This window comes from Chrysochloris asiatica, unplaced genomic scaffold (assembly GCF_000296735.1).
Source record: "Chrysochloris asiatica unplaced genomic scaffold, ChrAsi1.0 scaffold00128, whole genome shotgun sequence".
NCBI lineage: Eukaryota > Metazoa > Chordata > Mammalia > Afrosoricida > Chrysochloridae > Chrysochloris > Chrysochloris asiatica.
The window spans coordinates 1,075,475-1,098,687 of NW_006408646.1; the positions used below are offsets into that span (position 1 = coordinate 1,075,475).

Sequence of the window (23,213 nt, forward strand, 5' to 3'; positions counted from 1 at the left end):
AAGTGTCTATGAAATGTGGAAATGAGACTCAGGATCTTCCGTGGTGGCAGTTAATAGTGGTTCCTTCGTGGTTGCTTCCAAGACAGGCATTCAGTTGTGGTCCTCAAGAACTCTTCTGAACTGTAGATAAACAGTAGGAAACCGCAGAGAAGCAGCCCGGCCCCTTATTCACACATTATAAAGTCAGGTCACTTTCCCCAAGGAAGGGGGATAGCCAGGCAACATTAAAAAGTAATAAAACGGCAACCTTCTCTGAGCGGCAGAATATAAGAAAACATCCCATTTGCCTTCAAATACTGAATTTAGAATTACAGGCTTCATTAACTCAGCATTTTGCTTATTTAAAGCAATTCTTTAATGAGGCCATTTCTTCAAAGGGAGTGTGCTGACTTGCATTCTTTCCCATATCCAAAGTAGGACAATGGGAGGGGATTTCCTGGTTGACGATGGGAGACGCTTGTTTTGCTGTTGGTTTAAGGCTGCGCTCATTCCCATGAAATTCAGCCCGTTGAACGTGCCATCGAGAGTTCCAATTATTTGGGTCTGTCTCTTAGTAGAAAAAGATCTCCTGCTTAGGTTTTTGAGACATGCCATTGTGGCTACTCTGGGGCTACTTTGTCCCTGGAGGCACCAGTCGCCTGGAAAACGACTTCATGTTTAGTAAAGTGGCGGGTGAGTGGAAAAAAGAAGAAGACCCCAATGAGATGGATTGACGCAGTGGCTGAAACAATGGGCTCAAATATAGAAACAGGTGTGAGGATGGTGCAGGACTGGGCAGTGTTTTGTTCGGTTGTAGGTAGGGTCACTGAGTTGGAACCAACTCAATGGCACTTAACCACAACTAACAGCAATGGCTATCTGTTGCCTATTTCCATCAAGTTGGTTCCGACTCATAGCAGTTATAGCAGAGCACAGCAATCATACTAAAACTGCCCCACAGGGGTTTCTGAGGCTGCAAATCTTTATGGAAACAGACCGCCTCATTTTTCTCCTGTGGAGTGACTGATGGGTTTCAATCACTGACCTTTTAGTTGGCAGCCCAATGCTTAACCTAGTGGGCCACCAGGGCTCCTTTCAGCTCCCAGAGGCAGAAATCATTTGTTCTGTTGCTTTCACAGCTCGGGGAGCTGCAGAGCGCTTACGAGGGCGCCAAGAAGATGGCTCAGCAGCTTAAGAGGAAGTGCCACCATGTGACCTGTGATCTGGAAGACACACGCGTCCTGCTTGAGAACCAGCAAAGTCGGAGCCATGAGCTGGAGAAGAAGCAAAAGAAGTGAGTGGTGTTCTGCATTGTCTTGGGTCTTCTGGAGCCTCCAGCTTCTTCTCCTAAAGTGCCACCACCTCATTTAAGTCTCGCCATGTAGGGGGTTTGAATCCTTGCATTTGCTCTAGTTACTTCCCTCTTCCCAGCCCATACACACCTTAAGGAGACTCAGTGCCATAATGGTTAGACACTTGACTGTTAACCAAATAGTTATCAAACTCCACCAGAAAAGGACGTGGTGATCTCCTCTTGTAAAGACGACAGCCTAGAATATTCTATGGAGTAATTTTACCTTGACCCATGGGGCTGCTATGAGCCAAAAAGTGATTCGATGGTACCTGATAACAACTCACACTCTTTATTGCTGATGGGGTTCTCCCAAGAACATCCTTCTCTCCTACCCAACTCTGCTACAAATTGGCCACATGTCCTTGGGGAACTTTCTTGACGTCTCTGGGACTTATCATCCTCCAATTGCCAAGGGAGGTTATAGGCGATATATCATGGTGGTTTGGAATGCAGATGCTGAGGCTGAACTTCCTAGGTTCAAGTCCCCCAGTGCCCTTTCTTAGTTGTGTGACTTTGGTCAAGACATACAACTTTTCTTACCCTTAGAGTCTTTCTCCTTCAGTTGGGGACTAGAAACCCCTCCTTGTGTGGAGGACTGAATGAAATGGTAGGCATATCTAAAGGGGCTAGTGTTGGTAGGAGATCATGAACAATAATGCCAGCTCCTATCCCCATTGTTGAAAACCAGTGGGTGAGGCCACAAACTAGAGCTGCTACCTAATTTAGTGCTTGGACTTTCAGATCATGTGAGCAATTCTGGAAGAAACTGAACCTTGTGCCCAAACAAGATGCCGGTCTCATATCTGCACACTGGTTCCAATAGTTCCTTTGTCATTTGGATGCTGCCTCAGCTGGTCCATGGTGAAGCCTAGACTGGAACTCAAATGCTCACTCATGGTTCTCCTTATGCAAAACCTCAAGTCCCATGACTCTCTTGCCCCTTGACAACGTGGCTATGTCTTAAGGTCTGTAACTCACTTGCTGAGGGTAGCGGTGGGAAGGGTCCTGATGCAGATGTCACAGGAAAGAAATAAGTAAAGCTCAGTCATTTATAGATGATGGTCCAGGATAAAATACAGAAAAGGGTTCCTATGTGCACCAGGATGGGCATTTTTTGAGAAGCTTTTCGTGGAAGGAGTGGCATAGATTTTTAACTCGATTTGTGTTAAATATTGTTTATCTCATTCATCCTTGAGCTTTCCTGAGCTGGCTTCTTCAAGCTGAAGTAGAAATCTCTTGGGAGTTGTATGCTCTCCCTTCAAACTGGTGGTTCAGAGGTAGAATTCTGGCTTTACACTTGGAAGACATGGATTCAGTTACTTCCTGTCAGTCATACTACGGCCACTTGCCGTGTGGCCTTGTCAAATGACATCAGTGGAAGCTTGCATGTGGTTTTGATACTCAGTGAAGTTTCCAGACAAAGATGTATGAGGAAGAAACGCCTGGTGATCTACTTTTGAAAATTAGCCAGTGAAAATCCCAAGTCTGCTTCACTGGTCATCATGTCAGGATGGTTTAGGACTGGGTGGAAATTTATGTTGTTGTGCATCAGGTTGTCATGAGTCGGGGTCGACTACAACAACATCATTAATATCTTACTCTATTCCTTTTCTGCCTCTCCTTGGGTGCTTTGGCCAAACCTTACTCTTGTAGCTGGAGAGACAGCCACTGCTGTGTGGCCTTATCAGATGGCATTGCCTCTCTGGACCTTGCTTTCCCTACCTGTCAAGTGAGAGGCATGGAGTCCATCTTTACCTAGCTCTGCTTCCAGCTATGACCATCCTGGTCCTCGCCAGTAGGTTCCAAGACTGCTCTGAATAATCTCCAAGAGGTTATCAACTCTCAGATGTGAGGAGGTCTGCTGTTGGAGTTTCTGCAGTCCAAAAATTCCATCTCTCTCTTGGCCAGAACCCTTCATTCCAAGTCTTCACACATCCATGATGCCTCACTGGGAACGCCCCCCTTGCTTCATCCTTGCCTTTCCTCCTCTGAGTACTCACCTAGGCTGTGAGCCTCCCAGGTTGGTCAGCCATCATTTCTTTGGAGGAGCTCACTTTTTTTTTCTTCTTTTGTTTTAGTTTTTATTGTGAATTGAGTGATAGTTTACATGGGATAACATCAGTTTTACACTCAACCTATTGCCTATCGTATTTAATTTCATTGCAATGATTACAATTCCCTCCATGCATCATCATTCAACAGCATTTGCTTCTTCTACTCCATTTTTTTGTTGTTGTTGTTGTTGTTTTTTCTTGGATGTACACCCAAACAATCAGGAATATACAATCATTCAAACAACCAAAGGGCATACCCTGCAAGCCTGTCCCCAGCTGCCAGCACACAGCCCTTCTCCCTCCATGAGTCTAGAGTCTCCAGCCGCTCCATCTCTCCACATCATCATCTCTGCCTCCATCTCTGGTGTCGCTGCTTCTCTGAATAGGGTCCCATACTCCACTCCTACTCTTCTTCCTTGATGGTCTCAGGGTCCTCCTCTTCTAGACTGCAAGATCAACCACTCCCCCCTTTTTGCTACAAAACCTGTAGGGGCTTGCTTTTATTCTTGTGCTAATTACAGATGGCAGCAATTACCCTTCCAAGTGGCCCAGCATTTAAGCAGGGAGCCTATGAGGGCAGTAGAAATCTCACTGGTGTAGTTTCAGGAAGACTGAATATGAAGAGGGAGAGATTTAGAAGTCAGCAATACTCCTCATATCTTGCTGTCAAGTCAATTTTGACTCATAGTGACCCTGTATAGGGTTTCTGAGGCTATAAATCTTTATAGGAGCAGAAAGCCTCCTCTTTCTCTTTCAGAATGGCTGGTAGGCTTAAACTGTTGACTTTGCGGTTAGCAGCCCAATGTATAGCCCACTATGAGACCAGGGCTTTTTCATATCTCACTGAGTCCTATCAAATTATGGATGCAGCTCCTTCCTTCATTGCTGATTCCAAGCTGGTGAAGTTCCTTGTCCAACTGGACTTTTAAGTTCAAAGTCATTCAGAATGGTTCCGTGCTGGGTTGGCTTCTTGTTTCCATGACTATCACATGGATCATAAAGCTCAGTTCCAAAGGCTGATGGAACTCTCAGCTGGCTTCTTTGGGGTAAGCCCTGTGCTGGGTTCAGTGATTCCCACAGTCATGGGATACTGAATCCAAGGCCCATTCTGAATGAGGAGAAGGGTGGGTGAGAATCTGTCAGGCCTCAGGCAGTTGTCTGGTTTGTGTGGTGCAGGAGTTGGGGTCTGTAAGAGCCATTCATTGGCATCAGTTGACCAGGATCACCTCTCAAACACCAGTCACTCCCTGACCCTTGCTGTTATATCCCACTGTCCTCGGGCATGTGCAGGTAGATGAGGGAGTAGCTAAGGCAGAAGACAAGCTAGGTACAGAGTGTACCTCCACCACTTTAGAACTTTGGGCTGAGTCACTCCACTTCTCTGAACATTAGTTTCCTCCTCTATAAAATGGGTATAGTATCATTCTTGATGAATTGCTGGAAGGACTGAATAGCCCCGAGCCCAGGGCCTGGCACATTGGGACAGCTGCGTCATCATCATCACAGTGCTTCCATTCAGATACAGCGAGTACAGGCTCGTGAAGGATGTCACCAAAAGTCAGTCAGAAAGCTCTGGGGTGTTCCCAACAGTTGTTGTTGTGGTTAGTTGCTGTAAAGTTGGTTCCAAATGATAGTGATCTCATAAACAACAAAACGAAACACTGCCTGGTACTGTGCCATCCTCACAATTGTTGCTATGTTTGAGTCCCTTGTTGCTGTCACTGTGTCAGTTCATCTTGTTGGGGATCTCCCTCTTTTTCATGACCCTCCACTTTATCTAGCATGATATCCGTCTCCAGAGACTGATCCCTTCATAACATGACCAACCCATGAGAGATGACGTCTCATCCTCCTTGCTTCCAAGAAGTAGTCTGGCTGTATTTCCTGCAACACAGATTTGTTTGTTCATCTGGCAGTCCATGGTAATTTCAGTATTCTATGCCAGGACCATAATTCAAATGCATCAATTCTTCTATGGTCATCCATATTTATTGTCCAATGTTCACATGCATATGAGGTAATTGAAAATGCCATGGATTGGGTCAGGCATATCTTAGTTTGATGTCCTCAAACTGACATCTTGGTTCTTTAACACTTTAGAGAGGTCTTTTACAGCATATTTGGATAATGCAATATTCCGTTTGATTTCTTGCCTGCTACTTCCATGAGAATTGAATGTGAATCCAAGCAAATTGAAGTCTTTGACAACTTTAATCTTTTCTTCGTTTATCATGATGCTATTTATTTGTCCATTTGTGAGGATTTTTATTTTCCTTATATTGAGGTACCATTCATATAGTCTTTGATCTTCATCAGTTGGTATTTCAAATTCTCTTTGCTTTCATCAAGCAAGCTTGTGTCATCTGCATATCATAGGTTGCTGATGACGCTTCCTCCAATCCTGATGCCACATTCTTCTTCATATAATCCAGTTACTCAGATTATATGCTCAGCATACAGATTAATAAGTATGGTGAAAGGATACCTGACACACACCTTTCCTGATTTTATGCCATTGTTCTGTTTGATCGACTGCCTCTTGGTCTATGTACAAGTTCCTCATGAACACAATTAAATGTTCTGGGATACCCATTCTTCTCAATGTTATCTACAGCTTGTTAGGATCTACACAGCTGAACGCTTTGTCATAGCCAATAAAGCATAAGTAAATATCATTCTAGTATTCTATGCTTTCAGCTAAGATCCATCTGATATCAGCAATGATATCGCTCATTCCACACCCTCTTCTAAATCTGGCTTGAATTTCTGGCAGCTCTCTGTCACTATACTGATGCAACTGTCCTTAGAAAAATTTTACTTGCATATGATATTAATGATATTGTTTAATGATTTTTGCATTCTTCTGGATCACCTCTCTTTGGAATAGGCACAAATATGGATCTCTTCTAATTAGTTGTTCAGGTAGCTGTTTTTCAAATTTCTTAGTATAGAAGAGTGAACACCTCCAGGTCTGTATCAATTTATTGAAAGATTTCAGTTTGTATTCCGTTAATTCCTGGAGCATAGTTTTTCTCCAATATCTTTAGTGTTGCCAGGACTGCCTCCTTCAATGCTATAGATTCTCTTCAATGCTACCTCTTGAAATGATTGAACATCAAATAATTCTAATTGGTACAGTGACTGCATATTCCTTCCATCTTCTTTGGTTGTTTCTAGCGTCATTCAATATTTTGTCTATAGAATCTTTCAATATTACAAGTCAAGACTTGAATGTTTTTCTTCAGTTCTTTCAACTTGAGAAATGCTCAGCATGTTCTTTCCTTTTGGTTTTCTAACTCCATGTCTTTGCCCATTGCATTATAATATTTGGCTTTGTCTTCCTTAACTGCCCTTTGAAATTTTCTGTTCAGTTCTATTACTTCATCATTTCTTCTCTAGCTCAAGAGCAAGTTTCAGAGTCTCTTTTGACATCCACTTTCATCTTTTCTGTCTTTTTAATGTCCTGCTTTCTTCCTGTATGATGTTTTTTATATCATCCCACAATTCTTCTGGTCTTTGGTCACTAGTGTCTAATGGATCATATTTGTTCAAGGTCATATTTTGGCTCATGCATGATATCCTTGATGTTATTCCACAACCTTTCTTCTCTTCGATCATTAGTGTCTAATGAATAAAATCTGTCTTTGAGGTGGTCTCTAAATTCAGGTGGGATAAACTCAAGGTCATATTTTGGTTCTCATGGAGTTGTTTTAATTGTCTTCAACTTCAGCCTGAACTTGCATATGAGCAACTAATGGTCTGCTCTGTAATTCGTCCCTGGCATTATTTTGGCTGATGATATTGAGCTTCTTCTCTATCGTCTCATCCCACAGATGTAGTCAACTTGATGCTTCTGTATTCCACCTCGTACGGTCCAGGTGTATAGTTGCATTTTATGTTGTTGAAAAAAGGTGTTTTCAATAAATAAGTCATTGTTGGTAAATGCCTTCTAGTAAGCTCTGACCCACAGTGACCCTGCTTAGGGTTTCAGACAGCTATAAATCTTTGCAGCAGCAGAAATCCACTATAAGTCATTGGTCTTGCAAAAGCCTATCATACTGTTTCCAGCATCATTTCTATCACTAAGGCCTTATTTTCCAACTTCAGATCCTTCCTCTTTGTTTCCAACTTTTGCATTCCAATCACCAGCAGTGATCAAGACATGTTGATTACATATTTGCTTTTTTAAACGGAAGAAATTGGTAGAATTTAAATTTTTTACCATTACTGGTTTCAGTGGTTGGTATGTAAATTTGAATAATAGTGCTATGAACTGGTTTTCCTTTTAGACATATGGATATTATCCTATCTCAGACTGTGGATATGTTCTTTTTGATGGTGAATGTGATACCATTCCTCTTCAATTTGTTGTTCCTGGCATGGTAAACCATGTGATTATCAGAGTCAAAATGTCCAATACCAGTCTGTTTCTCCTCACTAGTGCCTAGGATATTGATCCTTATTTGTTCGATTTCACTTTTGAAAACTTCCAATTTTTCGACATTTTATACTTACTACATTCCACATTCTGATTATTAATGGATGTTTGCAGTTTTTCAATGTTTTTCCTCAATTTCAGTTGTTCCACTTCAGAAAATGAAGATATGGTGCTGTAGGATAAGCACTTGACTGCAACGTCAGTTTGAACCACATGGTCTGTGTTTCAAACTCAGCAGCCATTCCTTGGAAACCCTATACAGGGTCGCTATGAGTCAGAACTGACTCAATGGCACTTAACAACAACAAGAAGCTTAACTCCATCCATGCCATTAAGGTCAACTCTACCCTAGTTTTTGTTTTTTTAAGTTTTTATTGTGAATTGAGTGATAGTTTACATGGGAGAACGTCAGCTTTACATTCATCTTATCGTATTTCATTTCATTGCAATGATTATATTATCATTCAACAGCATTTGCTTCCATTCCCTCCTTCTGTTTTTTTTTTTTTTTTTTGGTTCTTTTGGATGTGTACCGAGGCACTCAGGAGTATATAACCATTCAAACAACCAAAGGGCACACCCTGCAAGCCTGCCCCCTGGTCGCCAGCACACAACCCCTCTCCCTCCCTGAGTCCAGAATCCCCAGCTGCTCCATCTCTCCACGTTGTCTCTGCCTCCATCTCTGGAGTCGCTACTTCTCTGGATAGGGTCCCGCACTCCACTCTTCTCCCTTGATGGTCCCAGGGTCCCTTGTATTTTGAGTACCTTCTAACCTGAGGTGCTCATCTTTGGACACTAACTATATCTGACAAGGTTCTTCTGCTCTTTATGAGGTTTTCAGTAGCTAGACATTCAGAAGTGGTCTGCCTCTTTTTCTTCCTAGTCTGTCTTAGTCTGGAAGCTCCGCTGAAATCTGCCCACCATGGATTTGACTTCCAGCATCACAGCAATGCACAAGCCATCACAGTATGACAATCTGACAGATGAGTGATGGGTCCCAACAATAGCGCTCCCATATGTAACCTCAAGTTGGTACTTTCTCTAGATTTTGAGGTTTTTAATGACCCATCTAGTGTTAGGGGACACGAGCTCACCTTGAACCAAGGGAGACCTTCTTGTCACCAGAGTCCTGGTTCTGCTCTATTGACCACACCCAAGTCCTTAAGATCAATGGACTTCCTGTTTGGGGTGAAGACCAGTGACTCAGTGTCACAGTCTATTGAGGCTTGTCAAAGACTCCTTAATTGGATTGATAGGGTAGAAGGCAGGGACAACTGACTGCGATGATGTGAAGTATGGTGACCTATGGTGACCATCCTTGAGGGAAAGTGGGACCTTGGCAAGTTGTTTCTTATTATCCCACGTGGCTCTGAGTAGCTTTCTTGGGCCTCTGTGTCTTCTTCTTGGGAAACAAACAGTTCTTAATGTGTGAATATCCAGCATCATATCAAGAATGATCATGCTTTAATGTGGTTTATCAGTGCCTAAGATCATTTGATCTTATTTTCAAGATACCCTAGTGAGACTAAGACAAGTGTGTTACTGAGTGGACTTGTCTACAGTCATCTACTGATTTCAGAAACATGTTTTAACACAGCCTGTGTATGTATGAACTAGAACCTAGTAGCAATACTTTTTTGTTTCCCCTCATATTCATTCATTTGTTCATCAGTCAATAAATATTAGGTTCCAAATTTGGGCTTGTTAGAGGGGTGACGGCTCCAAGCATTTAGTGACAATCCAGGTAGACTGGTTTTTTACTATATATGAAGTGGCTTCCAAAAGCTTCTGGAAAGTTCTGTTATCTTTTCATTCCACTTTTCCATGAAATTTTTGAAGCCTCCTCGTATATATTTTTAAAATTCTACTCCATGTATGAATGTAATTTTCTTCTATTTTGCTTGTATCTGTTTTTAATCCAATTCTTGATAAACGTATCCAGTATTTTGTGGAAACTCTGTATGAACCCTTAGAGTTGTTCTTTGGTGTTTCAGATGTAGACCCCACATCCCAAATTTACATGAAGAGGTTGAGCAAATCTTCAGTCATTCTGTGTCCCATCTCTCTCCCTCGCTCATGGTTTTGGTAAACCAGTTACCTCCTTCCATGCCCTACTCCAGTGTCCCCTTATCACCATATGCCATGGTACCATGACACCTCCTATTCCTTGGACAGGTTTGATATGCAGCTGGCCCAGGCCCTGGGTGAATCTGTGTTTGAGAAGGGCCTCCGGGAGAAAGTAACCCAGGAGAACACCAGTGTCCGCTGGGAGCTAGGCAAGCTTCAACAGCAGTTGGAGGTAAGCAGTTGGAGGGGGTTGTGGTACCATCTTGGATCTATCTTCCTGGGTAATGTCTGCCCATGGGGACAGGGAGGGATCTCTGAACAGTTGTCTAGGCCCACAGTGAAGCTGGACTAACTGAGCCCACCACGATTTAATAAAACAAACAGTGGGTGGTAGATGGATGAGCAGAACTCCATATTTGATGTTATGCCCTAGTTTGGGTCATCTGTGTGAGTGGCAAAGTATCCAGCTGGAAGGCATGAGAGGCTTGACTGACAGCAAGTTCGATCCAGATAGCCCCAAGTGATCTGACCCCTGCAGCAGACTTCCTAGCTGGAATAGTCATTTCTGGAAAGTTGGCTGCCTTGTTCTGCTGTCTCAGGCCCAGCCTCAACAGGCATATATTCCCTTACATGCTTTGAGCTCTAACTGGATTGTTGTTGTTGTTAAGTGCCATTGAGTCGGTTCCGACCCATAGCGACCCTGTACAGGGTTTCCGAGACTTTACGGGAACAGAAAGCCTCATCTTTCTCCCGTGGATCAGCTGTGACCTCGTGGTTCGCAGCCCGATTCATAACCACTACACTACCAGCTCTAACTGGATAGGCCATGGTAATGGTCTCCCACTTAACAGCTCCTTTACTGCCTGACCCAACTGTGCTCAAGGGGGTGCTGTGAGGGGTCTCAGGTGTGGAAAAGTGGGAAGTTAAGGACTGGTCCAGCATAAATGCCTCACGTCACTCCAGATTTCTGTCCCCTTTGTCCCTGAAGCAAAAGGAACAAAACATCTTGCAATTGAAGCAGGAGGTGGAGAGGCTACAGGCCCACAAACAGGAGCTGCTGGGATCTTCCTCTGTGGGCCAAAATGCCGTCGCCAATTTGAAGGAGAAACTTTGGAAGATGGAGTCCAGTGTTCTTGAGCAGCAGAAAATCCAGAACCAGCAGGAGAATACCATCACGCAGCTGGAACAGGTAGGAAAAGGAAAGCCCGGCTCAGCTGTGCCAGGCCAGCTTCACACAGAAAGGTGCTGCTCAGCGCGACCTCATGGGGCTGCTCTGCAGCTATCTGTGGCTCCCTATGGCCCCAGAAGAATCTGTCATTCCTCTAGTCTGACATTCGGGTCACCCATGAGCTAGCTTTCACCTACTGTTGCTGCTTTTGTGTGCCCCTGAGTCAGTTCCAACCCTGTGTAGGGTTTCCAAGGAATGGCCGGTGGATTTGAACCGCCAGACTTGCAGTTAGCAGTCCAGCGTTGATCCTACAAGACTGAATGCCGTTTCCTCAGGGAAGCCTGTCCTGGTCACCTTCATGAAAACGACCCTCACCCAGCGGTCCATCCACTTCTTATCTTCTTTGACCTTCTGTTTTGGTAGCTATTGTTTGTGTTCAATGCTGCTCCCCTCAATGAACATAAAAATTCCTGGAAGGCAGGAGTTTTGTCAATCTTGAGTATCATTCCATCCCCCGAACCTAGAATGAGGTCAGGTACATAGTTGGTGCTCAATAAATGTTGAACAGATAATGACCATTTACTGAGCACTTTCTGTGTACTAGACTCATTCCTAAACTCTTCCCTTATAGCAGATTTTTGAAGATCCACAGAACCTTGTGGGGTGAGATGTTAGGATTTTTGTCCACTTTGCAGCTATAGAAACTGAGGCTCAGAGACGTGAAGTAAATGGGCCACATCATCTGACTCCATAGAACCTTTAATGTCTATGATGTGTACAGCCTCAAATAAGGCTTATTTGGGAAATGAAAAATTACTAAAGAGAGCAAGGCAGGAAAAGCAAACACTGAATTGCAGCCCGATTCTTAACCACTACGCTATACCCAACCTCTTTCTACAAAGAATTTAAGGCAGTTTATCTGATCTCTGGAAGGCACTCTGGTAGCATAGTGATTACGAATCAGGCTGCTAACCTCAAGGTCAGCAGTTCAAAATTACCAGCCATTCCGTGGGAGAAAGATGAGGCCTTCTGCTCCCGTAAAGATTTACGGCCTTGGAAGCCCTATACGGAGTAGCTATGAGTTGGAACTGACTCCACCATCTGATATCCAGAGTCCCTGGGTGGTGCAAATAGTTAACATGCGTGGCTGCTAACCTGAAGACTGGTGGTTCGAGAATACTCAGAGGTGGTTCAGAAGAAAACCCTAACCAAGTCAAATCCACTGCCATCCAGTAGCATAGTGACTCATAGTAACCCTCTAAAACAGTCCAACTGCTCCCAAAGGGTTTTCAGCACTGCCAATCTTTGGAAAAGCAAACAGCCTTATCTTTCTCCCATGAACCTGCCCATTTGAACCACTGACTTTTTGGTTCCCAGCTGAGTGCTTTGCCTACTCTGCCACAGGGGATCCTTAAATGCATAATAAAATAGAAAATTAGAAATAAAATAATCTAAGCCAGAAACATACAAATTACAATAAATGCTACAGTTGGCTGGGGGACAGGGAACTAAAATTCTCTGAAAGGGATCACATTAAAAGGTCCCAGACAGAGTGGGAGAAAATGTAGAACAGAAATCAGACTGGTGAACTCTGAGACTCTGGGCCGTGGTCATCTTTCAGGTCTGGAACTGAAATCACTCCTGTGGCTCAATTTTCAGTCAAGCAATAGATAGATATTCAGGGAGGACAACAATACTAGGGAGGTATTCACACCACAGACATGTCAACCATATGAGATCAAAAGGGCAGCATTTATCCTAGGACATAGTTTAGAAAGGCTGCGAGAAGAGGAATATAAACAAGAAATACTGAGTGCAAGTGGGATCAGTGATGTTACAGCGAGGAGTTACAGTCATTGAGATGAAATGAAATGAATGATTTGTTGGATGTAAAACTGAAGATCTGCTCTGTAAACCTTCACTCAGTTCATGATATGCAGTTAATAACATAAAATGTCGATATACACACAGTATTGTCTTACACACAAATTGGTTTGAGCTCTAAAATCCCTAGTAGCTAGATACAAAGAGGAAAGATGAGTTAGTTACTTGCTTTCATTATCCTCAAGATAGAAAAGAACAATCTAGGTTTTCTCAGGGAAGAAGATTTCTAGGGAATTTTCCACGCATCCAATTGTTTTTAAATGATTGTAAGGCCAGGACTTCCTTTTTCAAGATGACCTGACCCACTCACTGCCACTGAGTTAATTTTAATTTATACTGACCCCATACGACGGAATAGAACTGCTCTCTAGGGTTTCCGAGATCACTCTACGGGAAAAGACAACCTCATCTTTCTCCCTTGGAGCAGCTGTTGGGTTTGAAGTGCCAACCTTGCAGTTAGCAATGCAATACTTAACCCACTGTGCCTCCCGGGCTCCTGACCAGCTGACCAGGTAGTATACCAGTGTAAAGTACATGATCTCTATGCAACTCTGTCAAACTAGGATGTATCGAAATTTCATTTCTCCTACTGACTGAGTCCAGGTGTGACGCTGTGGGTTAATGAGCCAGACTGCAAAGCCATTTGAATTGCAAGGTCGGTGATTCAAGATCACCAGTTGCTCCTCGGAAACCCAGTATAGGGTTGCTATGGGTCGGATCCAATTTGATGGCACTTAACAATAATAACACACCCCTGAGCAGGTGTTGGGGGACAGAGTCTTGAGGATGTTGGATGCTAGTTAAGGGACTGCCTCAGTAGAGCTGAAACAAGGTCTTTTCTCACTTGGCCAGCCACATTTATTCAGTGGTTAATCCTGGTGTGGCACTGTGGGTTAAGGCACTGGACTGCAAGGTTGGTTTGAACTGCAAGGTTGGTGGTTCAAGCTCACCAGCCACTCCTATTACCGGGTCGGTATGAGTCAGAACTGACTTGATAGAACTTCGCAACAAAAACAGTATCGCAGGAGAGTTGAGGCTCTCTGCTCCTGCCAAGATTCAGTCCTGGCAACCCTCTCTAGGGTCGCTATGAGTTGGAGTTGATGCCATGGCTATGGGTTTGTTTGGTTTACATGTGTCCCACAGGAGTGACCTGGTGGCATGGTGGTTAAAGCTCTCAGCTGCCAATCAAAAGGTTGGTGGTTCAAACCCACCAGCCACTCTTTGGGAAAAAGATATGGCAGTATCCTTCCATTAAGATCGACAGCCTTGGAAACCCTAGGAAGCAGTTTTACTCTGTCCTGTAGAGTCTGTGGCACTAAGGGTTAATGTGCCAGACTGCAAAGCCATTTGAATTGTCAAGGTTGGCGGTTCAAGCTCGCCAGTTACTCCTCGGAAACCCTATACAGGGTTGCTATGGATCAGAGCCAACTCGACATCACTTAACAACAACAATAGAGTCCTGGTATGGCGCTCTAGGATTAGCACTGCTCTGCGAACCACAAGGTCAACAGTTCAAACCCACCTACTGCTTCTCAGAAACCCTATACAGAGTCACTATGAGTCAGAACTGACTTGATGGCACTTAACAACAACAACAACACAGAGTCCTAGCATAACACGATAGGACAAACACTGAACTGCAAGGTTGGTTTGAATTTCAAGGTTGGTGGTTCAAATCCCCCAGCCACTCCTTGGGAACAGGGTCGCTATGAGTTGGAACTGACTTGATGACACAGAACAACAACAACAGAAGGCCATTATGAGTCAGACTTAACTTAACATCGGTGGGTTTGGTTTAGGACTTATGTGACAGCAAGACATTGGCGGTTCAGTCATAGAATTCTCAGTCTCCCATGCGAGAGACTCAGGTTTGATTCCCAACCCACGAGCCATTTGTCACTGGAGACTAGTGTGTTGCTATAAGCACTGAGTAGTTCCTAGGTGTCATCTTAAAGAGTTCACAAACCTCAAAAGTGGTTTTGCGAGGCTCTGTGAAGCTCCTGCTGATTTATGGAGCATGGGGTGGCTGAAAGGGCCAGGAGTACTGTGTGACATATGCATAAAACCACATTTGGAACCCCGGGGTGTCGAAGGAGAAGATGCTTCCAGGCTAAGTCAGACTAGGAAGAAAGGCCTGGTAATCTGCTTTCAAAAGTCACCCAGGGTAAACTCTTTGGATCACAATAATCTAATCCACAACTGATTGAGAGGATGTCACAGGACCAGGCAACGTTGAGATCTGTTGTTCATGGGGCTCTATAAGTCAGAGGCCAATTGCTGGGCACTACATGGGTAGTAAGGATGCAGTGGTCAGCATCAGCCCTCCTGAAGTATCTGGTCAGACTGAGAGTCATGGAGACGTGTGGGGGACCACGGGCACGCTTACCTTGTAGTTTAGTCTTGGGAATGGTGGCTTCCTGGAGGAAGTGATATTTACTGAAGCTGAAATTTTCATGCCTTTGAAAGGCACAGGAAACTCTCATGCCTTTGAAGGAACTGTGAATGATCACATCCAGATGGGGTCCCTGAGACTGGCCTTATCTATATGATCTTAGGCAAGTCTATAAGTTTCAGTGTCCTTATAAACAATAAGAACAACAAGCAAATAAAAACAATCCAGTAGACAAGGGTCAATGCCCATTCATGGTCACCCCATGTGCATCAGAGTAGAACTGTGCTTCATGAGGACTTCATTTTGAGCCTCATCCGTCTCCCGGCTTCCCCTTTGTCCCAGCTACGAATCTGTGCAGGTTCACAAGGAGAACATCACATGTCCCCTCAACGTTCCATAAACAAGCCGGCACCTCACAGAGCTGGATGTAAAGCAAACACTTTGAAAAATTGTGTTAACTCTTTAAGATAACCACCAGGGAATCACACAGTACTCAGAAGCAAAGTTAATGCAATTTTCTAATTTCTCAACCTCACCTTACCTAGAAGGCGAAGCTAACTGAAGACATTCATCCGTCTTCAGCTTTGCCCATAACTTCACACTGCCTTGTGCTTTTGTAAGCATGTAGTAGATATTTATTGATTATAATACAGCACTTTTTCCCAGGGAATCTTGTTAACTCATATAAGCTTGACATAAATGGTATTGCAGATGTTAGGCATGTCTAAGAAGCTGGAAAAAATGAAAAAGAAATTATATATTTTCTTGCTCGGAGTCCTTATTTTAGATTATCTTCCCATAACCGCCATCATTTTTTTGAAGGGTAGGAATTTGACATTTAAAGGGAGCCTGCTACCTGTGGTTCAAGTTTACCAGCTATTCCTCAGAAATCCTATACAGGGTCACTATGGGTTGGAACTTACTCAGCGGCACTTACCAACAAAAACAGCTATTTGCCAGGCATTGTGATGAACAATATGCCTTTTCCTCTTTCTCGCCTTACTACATACCAAACCGGTAGCTGTCAAATTGATTCAGATGCCTGACGACCCTATGTGTGTCAGAGAACTGTGCTCAAGGTTTTGAATGGCTGTGATCTAAAAGTCTATCACTAGGTCTTCTGAGGTGGCACTGGATAGATTTGAACCACTGATTTTGCGGTTAGTATTATGCTTAATTCTTTACACTACCCATATTTTTACATAGCAAGGAGTATTATCAACTTTTTTAAAGGACAACATTGGCTTTTTTCTCAACTTAATTTCCATGCTAGGGCAGTTGTTGTAAAAATCCCTTGGAAAATTGTTGAAAGAGGCTCGAATGGTGCAGTAAATGGTCACTATGATTTGAAAGATATGATTCCTACAATGTAACCCATCTCCACCATTGAGTTCCAAGTGTGTGCCATGGCTCATAACAAAATGCCGGGAAGTCTTTGAGATACAGACTCTGCTAACCTGGAGATTCTGATTCATTAGTTCTAGGATGAATTGCTGGAACTTACTTTTTTTTTTTAAAAAAAAAAAAAAAAGTAAATTGCTGTTGGTAAGTGCCATTGAGTCTTCTCAAACTCATAGTGACTTTGTGTACAACAGAATGATGCATTGCCAGATCCTATGCCATCTTCATGATTGTTGGCATGTTGGAGTCTATTGTGGCCATTTTGTAGTGCCTTCCAGTCTTACAGCCTCATCTTCTAGAACTGTATTGGACCATATTCTGTTGTGATCCATAAGGTTCTCATTGGGGACTTTTGGGAAGCAAATCTCTGGGCCTTTATTCTTAATCTGTCTCAATCTGGAAGTTCCCCTGAAACCTGTCTACTGTTGACCCTGAAATACCAGGTGCATAGCCTTCAGCATCATAGCACCATGCTTGTCTCCACAGTACAACAAACTGGCTAAGTGAATTAAGTAATTCTAACATCACAGACTTTGAGAAGAAAGGATTTGAGTCAATCTCTCAATTATGCAAAATGGGAAAGTGAAATTTTGACCTAGAACTGGAAACCATGACTTCTGCTTCCTGTTCCAGATCTTTTATACAGCCTCACATAGTAATGGACAAGTTGGACAAGTTTTGACAAATGCACCATCACCCATAGCTCTTTGCTTGTTCACACAGGTTTCAGATGCTCTCCTTTAAAGGACACAATTCCTTCATGGTGACACAGCTTGTAATTATATCAGACTGCCAGGGTGGGCAAGACACTCTTTTATCTCTGTACTCAAAATGGCAGGGAATATGATGAAAATTCAAATGCCAGGAATGTGTTAAGTGTTTCCCTTGGATTATCACATTTAGTTCTTATAGTAGCGTTCTAGGATAGTTGTTTTCCACAGAGAAATGGACCTAATCAGAGACCAAATGAATTGTCCAAGGTAACAACTTGAGGCAAGTTATTTCCTTCCCCAGGATTTTATTTCTGCATGGTAGTGGTGGTTACATGCTGTGGTGTTGGTTCCGACTCATAGCAACCTTCTACAGGGTTTCTGAGGCTGTAAATCTTTATGGGAGCAGAAAGCCTCATCTTTCTCCCATGAAACAACTGGTAATTTCAAACTGCTGACCTTAAGGTTAGTAACTTGATTTGTAACCACTACACTGAGTCCCACCATCCATAAACCCATCGATGTATAAACCCATCCATCCATCCAGACATTGTTGTTATTGTTGTTAGCAGGTGCAATCAAGTCAGTACTGATTCATAGAGACCCTATACACAACAGAATGAAACACTGCCTGGTCCTGGGCCAACCTCACAATTGTTGCCATGCTTGAGCCCACTGATGCTGCCATTTTGCCAATCTTCTTTTTCTCGGACCCTCCACCTTACCAAACATGATATCCTTCTTCAGTGATTGGTCCCTCCTGTCAATATGTCTGAAGTATGAAAGATCAAGTTTGGCCATCCTGGCCTCCAAGGACCACTCTGGCTATACTTCTTCCAGCACAGATCTGTTGGTTCTTTTGGCAGCCTGTGGCACTTTCAATATTCTCCTCCATACATGCATACATACATATATCCACCCATCCATCTATTCAGCCATACATACACTTATTCATCCATCCATTTGTAAGCCATGCATCCATTTATAAACCCATCCATTCATCCATCTTTAAATTCATCCTTACATACACCTATCCATCCATCTATAAACTATCCACCCACCCATCCACCATCATCCATCCATACATACACCCATCTATCCATACATCCATACATCCATACATCTGTACACCCACAAAAATGCTATCACTGTCTCTTTCAGCTATAACAAATTTGTTTAATCATAAAGAGTGTTGAGAAGGATTCAGTGGGGAAGAATGATTAATTAGTGATGTCCTTTTATCACCATAGAAAGGGATAGGGCTACTTATCTATCATTTCTGACCTTTCTGGGTGGCTGGGAAGATACCATGAGGGTCACACATGCACTCTAAAAACCTTAAAAATGTGATTGAAATTTGAAGATGGCATGGAGGGTCAGGGGAGCAGAATGGGCCACTCTCATGTATGGTTCTTGCTGCTCCTCCCCCAGCTTCGTCAGCAATTTGAGCTGGAGATTGAACGGATGAAGCAGATGCACCAGAAGGACCGTGAGGACCAAGAAGAGGAACTGGAGGACATCCGCCAGTCCTGCCAGAAGCGGGTATGTGGACAGCTGACAAAACCATGCCTTGGGGCCCTGCATATTACTCTTGGTGCTCTCTTCCTCAGAATGAGGAGACCAGGGTACAGATCTTTTTACCAACCAGCTGAGACCTTAGTTCCCTGATCTGGGGACTTCCAGAAGCCTCTGGAACTGTCCCACATAGTCAGCTCAAGATCTCTGCCAAGAGTCTACAGTTCCAGGTTGATTGATGCCCAGGGTGAGGACTTATAACTTTCAACAAGTGGACTGGTCTCATCTATTTCTCTCAACACTCATATATTAGCTCTTACATCTTATTCAAGCTATTTGTAGACATTTCCAACTGTGTAAAGAACCAATAAACTCCTACCACTCAGACAGCATCCCTATAACTTGATTTAAATGTTCTTGCATGACATGACTGTGTTTGGCTTATACACACACACACACACACACACACACACACATGCTTGTTGATATACCATCCTACCTAAATCAGTCCTGTGGTTTTGAAGCCTGCTGTTTTCCCTCTGCAGTTTGTCATGGCCTCCTTCCATGACCATGAATGCAGATCTAACTTGTATGTGTAGTGGCTTTAAAGTTTCCCGCCTTATGCACATGCTTTGAGATAGTCAATCAATTCCCTGTCATTAGAATTCTAGGTTGTTTCTGATTTTCTACTGAGATAAGCACACTTATAAGATGTTTCAACTAATGTCAATGTATGATGAATCCTTAATGTAGAATGGATGAAAACCATGGAGTAAATCCTTATTAGGCAGGCTGCCTCATAACAGGGACTTCTCTGAGACCTTCCTAGCCTTCTGACCAATTGTGAATCTTCAAGAAGGTGTTGAGTAGCATTTCCCAAAGTTGACTCTAATGATTAGCTTTCTAAACACTAGCTGCTCCTTGGAAACCCTACACAGGATCACTATGAGTCAGAACCAACTTGACGGCATTTAACAACAGCAACAACCAACGATGCCCATAGACGTAGCAGGAAATCAAATGATACATGGAATTAAATAACTACGCTACAGAATAACTCTTTAAAATTTAAAACACACACACACACAAAGATATCACTTTGTTGATCAAAGTGCTCCTGCCCCAAGCCATGATCTTTTCCATCACCTCATATGTATGCAGAAGCTGGACAATGAAAAAGGAAAACCGAGAATGGTGTTGATGATTCAAATGAAATATAACGTAGATTCTCAAAAGAGCAAACAAACAGCACAACAACAAAAAAAAAAAACCCATGCAAACAATTGATTTCTTGCCACAGAACAGTCTCAGGGCATACACCATTTTCTCCTTGAAAATGCTTAGTACCCCAGCTAAGTTTCTGTTGAAGTTGATGGGGTTAGACCTGGCAAGTGGCGGGGCGGGGGGGGATCAGAATTCAATTTTTTTTATACTATACTCACCCACAAGAAATGTCTTGTCTTATACCTTTCATGTTCAATTGCAGGCATCTCACTTTATTAAAGCTTTGTTTTTGTGGGGGGAAAAAAAACAACACCAAGGGACACGTTCAATGAAGTGGATTGGCACACTGTAACAACAACAGTGGACTTATGAGATGCAGCAAAGCTAGACTCCAAAACCCCTCACCCCCAAAAATGTTGGTCCGTGGAAGAACCATTTAAGAAGCCCTTGGTGGATGGAACTCAACCTTGGATGATGCCACATCCGCTAGTGTCCCTGGGATCCATAATGCACATGAATTTACCATAGCCTCTGATAAGTCCTGCAGTGAAGAACCTGTCACACTTATCCTCAAGTGGACTTCCCTCTCCTCCTTCCCCCAGCATCATACCTATGGGCACCATGGTGGAGCAGTATTTTCCAGAACACACTGCAGAAAACTTTCCATTATTTTCATAATTTTGTGTATTTTTCAAACCAAGTTTTAGCGTATCCAGTCTTCATTCTAAAAGCAGAAGTGAGCAGCATGCTTGATACTTCTCACTCTTTAAAGAAAGCTTCTAAATGAATTTGCTTTCTTTATAGATGACCACCGGTCAGTATTTTTCCTCCATGGATCAGGGAATGGAAGCTCCTAGCCCCTGCTGATGTCCTCTCAGTTGAAGGTTGCACACATTTCTGGTCCATTCCTAGAATTCCAATGCCTGATGGTGTATGCCCTGAGACTGTTCTGTGAGCAGATTTATAAAGGAAAGAGCGAGGTCAGGGGAAGGCGTTTCTCTCCTTATGACACACTAACATTGACATCAATGTGACGGCTCTGCTCTGCCGATCTGTCACTGTGGCAAGAAATCAATTGTCAGTGACCTAGGTGGGAAGCTGGTCACTGTCAGGGTTGGCCAAAGAAGCTAGGGCCAGCAGACAGGACAGGAACATTTTCCTGAAACTATTGCCTTGCAGTATGAATCTTTGAAACTCTCTGGGGTTTCGTTTGCCCATGTGTGAAATAGAGTCATTAATGACTCAGGGTCAGCAGGGAGAATGAAGATGAGAAAATACACAGGAGAGAGGCTGAACAGTGGGGAGCAAGCACAGCTGGAGTGGGCTGTGCCGACAGTTCACACACAGCCAAGTGTGTGAACAATCTGCACAGTCCACCCAAAGAAGAAAGACCTGGCGATCTACTGCCAGCCAATGAAAACCCTGTGGAGCACAGTTCTGCGCTGATACACATGGGGTCACCATGATTTGTAGTCACCTTGGTGGTAACTACTTTGGAACTGTTCACTTCATGACAATACCCGAATTTACTGGACGATTGTGGAAAAATTGGAGCCAATTGTAAGTTCCACAAATTGCTCTTAGACAAATAATCTCAAATGCAAAAAAATTTAAACTCCAACATAGTGTGTTTCATAAGGGAGATGGAGGCGTTTTACCATATTACATATAATCTTGGGCAAGGTCTAAGTGCAGGATGTGTATGCAGCCCAGTGAGTGTAGGAGAGACACATCCCTTCTGTCTGGGTGGAGCAATATGGAGCAGGACTGTGAACTTCATGGGAAAATGACAGGGAGGTCCCTATAATTGGCCAGCTCCCAAGCTTCTGAGTTCTCCAACATAGATGCCTCTTTCCAGTCACAGAGACCCCTGGATGCCACAAAGACTCTGCCCTCAACTACTAGCCTAGAGTTTGGTAGTTTGAACCCATCCAGCAGCACTGTGGAAGAAAGACCCTTTGGAACAATTCTACTCTGAAATTGGCTTGATGGCCATGAATCCAGTCTCTAGAGTAACTTTTGTGGAACTGAGCAAAGAACTACCAGCCCTCCAACCTCTCCCCCCGCCCCCCCACTAAGGTCCACTCACCTTATGTCCATCTGCCTTTGTGCCCACAGCTCCGGCAGCTGGAAATGCAACTGGAGCAAGAGTATGAGGAGAAACAGATGGTCCTCCATGAGAAGCAGGACTTGGAAGGCTTGATCGGAACTCTTTGTGATCAGGTAAGGATTAAGACACCAGAAGACACTGGGGAGACAGGCTTCCTGTCTCTGTAACCTGTTAGAGAGATGGGCTCATGGGGAGCTCAGCTGGAAGGAGAGAATCTTCCCTCTGATCTTCAGAAAAGGCCAGACTTTTCAGCTCTCTGGGAGTGCCTGCTTCTCTTCCTTGGTCCCTGCCACACTGCACCCATCGGCTCTTCAGTAGAGACCTACAGATGGAGGCAAATAGTGCAGTTGTTGAAAGAACTCATGTGTAAGAAGAGTTGGCACAGCAAGGAACCCCGGACAGGGCTGCCTTGCCTTCACTGGCTGGCAGGGAGCATGTAGACAGTCCTCCATTTGATGGAGGTGAATATGAATGGCCTCTGAGCTCAGGGTTGGCACTATGAGAAAACAACTTTTGCTGTAGTAACCAAGGGCTAGCCAGGTTTGGTGTCAGACCCATCTAGCTTCAGACTTTCTGTTGTTGTTGGTAGGTGCCATCGAGTCAGTACCGACCCATAGCGACATTATGCACAGCAGAATGAAACACTGCCCAATCCTGGGCCAACCTCACTACTGTTGCCATGCTTGAGTCCATTGATGCCGCCACTTGGTCAATCCATCTTGTTGAGAGTCTTCTTTTTCTCTGACCCTCCACCTTACCAAACATGATATTCTTCTAAAGTGACTGGTCTCTCCTGACAATATGTCCAAAATATGAGAGAACAAATTTGGCCATCTTGCCCTCCAGGGAGCACTCCAGCTGCACTTCTTGCAAAACAGATCAATTGGTTCTTTTGGCAGCCCATGGCACTTTCAATA

General features: G+C 43.6%; 1 protein-coding gene across 1 annotated transcript in view; it reads left to right on the forward strand.

The window, feature by feature from the left end:
* MYO18B (myosin XVIIIB) overlaps positions 1-23,213 on the forward strand; it is a 377,810-nt gene that overhangs the window by 206,341 nt on the left and 148,256 nt on the right. Inside the window, exons 28-32 of the mRNA XM_006869188.1 lie at positions 1,119-1,273; positions 10,001-10,124; positions 10,881-11,081; positions 18,879-18,989; positions 22,305-22,409. Coding sequence (XP_006869250.1) covers positions 1,119-1,273; positions 10,001-10,124; positions 10,881-11,081; positions 18,879-18,989; positions 22,305-22,409 — 696 coding nt within the window. The remainder of the gene's footprint in view (positions 1-1,118; positions 1,274-10,000; positions 10,125-10,880; positions 11,082-18,878; positions 18,990-22,304; positions 22,410-23,213) is intronic.